This window comes from Monopterus albus, unplaced genomic scaffold (genome assembly GCF_001952655.1).
Source record: "Monopterus albus unplaced genomic scaffold, M_albus_1.0 scaffold4.1, whole genome shotgun sequence".
Taxonomy (NCBI): Eukaryota; Metazoa; Chordata; class Actinopteri; order Synbranchiformes; family Synbranchidae; genus Monopterus; species Monopterus albus.
In genome coordinates this window covers 5,979,377-5,984,743 of record NW_018127884.1, presented here as the reverse complement: position 1 = coordinate 5,984,743, position 5,367 = coordinate 5,979,377, and the positions used below count along the sequence as shown (strand labels likewise).

The 5,367-nt window shown below is 41.5% G+C and overlaps 1 protein-coding gene and 1 long non-coding RNA gene across 5 annotated transcripts in view; one reads left to right on the top strand and one right to left on the bottom strand.

Annotated features, from left to right (window-relative positions):
• LOC109965467 (uncharacterized) overlaps positions 1-1,902 on the top strand; it is a 64,349-nt gene extending 62,447 nt beyond the window's left edge. Inside the window, exon 16 of the long non-coding RNA XR_002275649.1 lies at positions 1,653-1,902. This is a non-coding gene — a long non-coding RNA (uncharacterized LOC109965467). The remainder of the gene's footprint in view (positions 1-1,652) is intronic.
• The window catches only part of dhx38 (DEAH (Asp-Glu-Ala-His) box polypeptide 38), a 33,896-nt gene continuing 28,731 nt past the window's right edge, over positions 203-5,367 (bottom strand). For all 4 annotated transcript variants that reach the window (XM_020609461.1, XM_020609469.1, XM_020609485.1 and 1 more), the window contains exons 23-27: positions 5,126-5,260; positions 4,549-4,674; positions 4,378-4,473; positions 3,362-3,483; positions 203-1,350 (exon numbers count right to left, since the gene is read on the bottom strand). In XM_020609461.1, coding sequence (XP_020465117.1) covers positions 1,269-1,350; positions 3,362-3,483; positions 4,378-4,473; positions 4,549-4,674; positions 5,126-5,260 — 561 coding nt within the window. In that variant the 3' untranslated portion in view covers positions 203-1,268. The remainder of the gene's footprint in view (positions 1,351-3,361; positions 3,484-4,377; positions 4,474-4,548; positions 4,675-5,125; positions 5,261-5,367) is intronic.

Sequence of the window (5,367 nt, the reverse complement as noted above, 5' to 3'; positions counted from 1 at the left end):
TGGTGTTGTACTGGACTACATTATGTTCAAAGGTATCTATATTTTTGTCCTCCCCAGCTACATACATGAGGGTCAGAAAGTTAGGAACACCTCAGTATACAATAATGTAGTCCAGTACAACACCACCTTTAACTATAACCTCAGTAATAAACATATAATTGAATTTATACATTTATGACAATTTCACCAAAAGCAAACATTTTGAGCTTCATAAACACAGATGTTAAGGTGGAAGTGCATACAACTGAACAGGTGTACCTAATAAAGTGGTCAGTGAGTGTATATTAGGGGGTATTCAATATAGAGTGTGAATTCATGTTACAAGTACAGTTTGAATAGTGCTTCAGTCTGTAGAGGAGCACTTCACGGTGGCAGATACTCTTCAAGTCACAGCAGTACAAGAAATACACTGACTGGCCACTTTATTAGGTACACCTGTACGATTGTATGTACTTCAATGAAACACTTCCACCTTAACGTTTGTGTATATGAAGCTCAAAATGTTTGTTATTGAGGTCAGTTAAAGGTAGTGTTGTACTGCACTACATTATGTTCAAAGGTGTCGCTATAGTTTTGTCTTCCCCAGGTACATACATGAGAGGGTCAGAATATTAGGAACACCTCTGAATATAATGTAGTCCTGTACAACCACACCTTTAACTATGACCTCAATAATAAATTTATAATTGAATTAATACATTTGACAATGTCAACACAAACATAAATTTTGAGCTTCCTAAATACAGATGTGAAGCTGGAAGTGTTGCACTGAATTGCATAATTGTACAGGTGTACCTAATAAAGTGGCCAGTGAGTGTAGTAAAATGACAAAAACAAGTAATGTTGAAATGAGATTACTATTTCAGTTTTCCTCTGAAATCAATAAGGGGGCTGGGGGGATTTCTAGCTTCAGTAAAATCACTAGAGACGTCTGTAAAAGTACTTACGCAGTGACTCAATATAAATATCAAAAACAAAACAGCCATCGTGTGGTCTCCTTTAAAATGTATCATGGAAGCAGTTATTAGATGGTGAAGATGGAGGGAGGCATTTTGATGAGCCTGGCTCATTTTTGAGTCTTGTGCCTTATACAAGTTCTCACTCTAGTGGTCTGTACAGGAAGTGCAGATGATTCTGGCCATGCAGGGAGGGACAAATGGTAGCTTGAAGTTATGCTGTTTCTCTTAATGTTGGCTTGGTCCAATATGGATGACAATGAGTCCTAAAGAGCCGACATAGGTGGTTGGCTTTAACTTCCAGGTGGAGCGTTACAGGCCAAAGCGGGCAGGGGTGTGTCTGGGTGTCATGGGGGCCTCTTCTCGCCTTCCTGGTGTGCAGATTTTCACTGATCTGAATCAGAGAAAAGTCAGACATGCTTTATTTGCAGTACTCTAGTTAAATGCTAAATATGTAACAGTGGGTAAACATCTGTGGCTGAAGAGACTGGAGACAAGGGGAAAGCTGACAGGAGCAGCTCAATATGAACATGAAAGCAGCAGGACTGGAGGAGAGTGAAAAGGCAGAATGGTGTCTGAACAGTCGGGACGCCTCTGACAGCACAATCTATCATCTTTAATTACAGCAGCATGACACCCTGACTCTGCTCACACTTCTCTTTTCACTCCTCTTTTTCTCTCACACACCTGCATCAGGCCACAACCTGCTTCTGTCACTGTGTCCCTCTCTCCCCATCTCCCTGTTCACATCAGGACAAACTACTGCACTTCGCTCCATACACAAGCTTCTACAAAGTTCATCAGAAATGAGACAAACTGTTAATGCTGGCTGGACAATGCACACTCTGGATTTGATCGATTTGCCTCAACGGGGTCTTTAAGGACCATACCATTTGTACATTGACTGTTGACTACAAATTTTGTATTTTAAATAAAATTATGTTACTGTGAGAACTCAGTGTGTGTTTGTTCTACATATCTGGGGGTCCACTAGTTTTTGTTTATCTCTGCTGTTTCTGCTAATTATGACATTACTTAAGGCATGCTTAATGCACACTGTGATGAATTACAAGCTAATCTCAGGAGTCTGCTGATTGAATTTCAACACTTACAGAAAAGAACAAACCCTTGCCTTTCTGGAATTGTTGGAAACTACACCCATGAATCTGTACCTCTCAAGCAACTTTGAGAACTATATGTCTAAATAATTTATAGGCTAAAACTGTCAAAATTAGATGTAATAAGATACTTTCTAATGAGGAATAAGTACAGAATGTTCCAAATTGCATCAAGGCATTAATGCCAATGTTCAGTACTTGATAGTAGGGCTGGAAACTAAAGATATATATATATATAAAAAAAAATCTGATTATTATTTCTGATTATTTGGTATAAAATGTCAGGAAATGGTGAATAATGTCAAACTCAAAATATTCATTTCAGTCATATAAGACCAAGAACTGCAGCACATCCTCACAAAACAAAAAAGGTTTTGTGGGTCGATATCCAAACCTAAGCATACCTGAGAGTTAACTAAAACTTGAGACACTGTCCTTTAAGTGCTTCATATGGAACAACACGGCCCTCCACCTCCAGCTCTTACCACTGCTGCAATTCTAAAAAAGTAACATTCACTCACATGTTCTACATTTATACACAAAACAGATGACTGGGCCATTTACTAATTCACACCCCTGATCTGTGCTGGTGAGCAGGGACACAGGTGATAAGCAGCCGACACATGAAGGCGTACCCGATGAAATATTTAATCCTTGTTGCACTAAACTCAGAGAGGAGATGCGTGTGAGGCCTGCCAGAGGACAAAAGCAGCCAAGAGCCCAGGAGAGCCTCCAGCTTTCATTATCACACATTCAACTTCCTCTGCTTAAATCTAATTCTTAATCCTATACCTCGAGTGTTACTTTCAACAGAGCTGTCGCAGACATGGTCACACAAACTCGAGAAAGATAAACCAGCTGATTAATTAACTATAAAAGTTTAAATCTGTCTTTATAACCTTATTTCTCTCTGTAAAGCTCACAAATGGGTGTGAAATTAATTTTTTGGTCTAATTTGAAAATGAACATTCCCCTCCTTTCTGTGCTCTGCTCTGGCACAATTTAAATTGCTGCAGTAATGGGGGTCAGCCAGGAGTCAATATTATTTCTTTCTGTCTCATCTGGGGGGACCAGAGGTGAGAAAAGCTCATCATGAAGAGTGAGAGAGGTGGAGTAGAGAGAGCAGGAGGAGGAGGAGGGTGGGGTGATGATATGGATTTGGCAACAAGGTAGGTAAATTAAATGATTCTGTCTTGACTGCGTATGGAAAATGAGGGCCACAGGGAACTTTTAGATGAGGTGCGTTGTGTGAAAAACTAAAAGGGGGAGAAATGGTCACTGACTTACCTGACACTACCGGTGTTGCTCTTCTTCTCCTGCTCCTCTCGACGTGATCGCAGTTGCTGCTCAGCCAGGGCCATCTCCTCCTCCATGTTGCTGATCTCCTCCTTGGCCCGCCGACGGTTCTCCTGCATGAACAACCCAAACAGATGAAGATTGTGTATGACAAAACAAAAGGAACATTGAGTCAGTCAATGCAGCAGATGAGGGTACATGCACAATGTAAACTCTATGTCTAAACATACTGTATGTCCAGACCCAAGCTTTACACCCTTTATGTGATTGTTGAACATCTTACTCCAAATCCATGGGCATTAACATGCTGCCATAACAGCCTCCACTCATCTGGGAAGGCTTTACACTAGATTTTGGAACCTGGCTCTAAGATCATTAATGTGGTTGTCCATTAAGACCTGGATCAGTCAGTGTTCCAATTCCCAAAAGTGCAGGTCGCTCAAGCTCTTACACACTCAAATAGGAGAACCGTTTTGTTATAGATGTGGTTCTCTGCACAGGCACATTGTCATGTAGAAACAGGAAAACACCTTTTCCAAACTGTCAAAAGCACACTTTTGTCTAAAGGTCAGGACCCCCACAGTGGGTTGCAAGATGAACCTGAGGAGCTACAAGGGGATTAGCTGGATAGGAGGGGAACACAAAATTCTGACTGTTGTCAGGTTCTAATAATTTACTTTTTCTCGAGATTTACTAAACATTTTTTCCTCTATATGCCCCTACAGTTATTTAGAAAAAACAAAGGGAAGAAGTCACTTTTTGGTGTAACTTCTCACAACCATTGTACTGTACATACAGGCTGCATCCAGGAACAAAGGGTCTCATGTAGACACTGCTTGATTTTAAGGGGTAAAAAGCCAAAGTGGTTCTAAACCACTGGTCTAAACTACTGCTGGATGATCTAAATCTGGATTCAACTGGGTGCAAATCAGCCCCAAAAGCACACAACCATGTGCACATTCCCATTGGCTATGTTATCAATGCACTAAGCAAATGCCTTGTCTTACCTGTCTGCTTTTTCCTGCATGTTTGATGCTATAAAACATGGGACCAAGTTCTGCCAGCCACTCTCCCTCCACTGCAGTGACACACTGCATGTACTCCTACAACACAAAGCCAAAGTTAACAATAAACACAGATATCGCACATTGTTATTATTCTGTGCACAGACGTTTTACCTTGGTGGTCATGACGAGCTCGTGGTAGATGATGTAGTCGGGAGTGTAGCCCATACCAAACAGGGAGCTGGTAGGATGGAGGTGGCATGGCATGCCTGTCCTCACATTCACATATTCACCAATGCCCTAGGAGCAAACACATGCATAAATAACAAACTGAATGTGCAGCTCAGAATTTCACAATAACAAAAATGGGACACTCTGCGTGGTAGTGTGCTGAAGTTTAACTGTGGGTGTGTGTATGACTACATCTATGGGTGCTCTTTAAGGGCAGAGCAAAGCAGGTCATCTGGGCTAATTTGCTCCTCCATCCTGGCTTAGACAGCAGGAAAATAAATTTAAAGTATACCCAGCACTGCTGCGATCGCTCGGGTTAGTCGGTTACTCATAAGTCAAACTGAGAACCTTGGTTATATAGTCATGATTTGAAATTCCCTTTCAGATTTTAGCACTGTATTAATGTGAGGCCAGAAGGGATATTTCACCACTCTGTAATTATGCTGCTATAAATCTGCCACAACTAGTTGCCACTGGGCATAACATATTAACTGAGGACATCCCAGAGTGCAGAAAGTACCTTGAGCTTGGCAGCCTGGTGGAAGTAAGCAGCACAGATGCACTTTCTGATGATGTCCCAGTCTGAGCCGCAGGAAATCAGGTTCATTCTCTGCTGCACCATGATGTCCTTTAACTGCGAGCGCACCTCACGCACCTGTACAAAAACAGTATGTACTGGAAATGGAGCCATGCAGAAGACGAGCATGTTGCAAGATTGTCCCAAGCTAGCAGTTGGCGTCAAGTCAAATTCAATCTGACAGC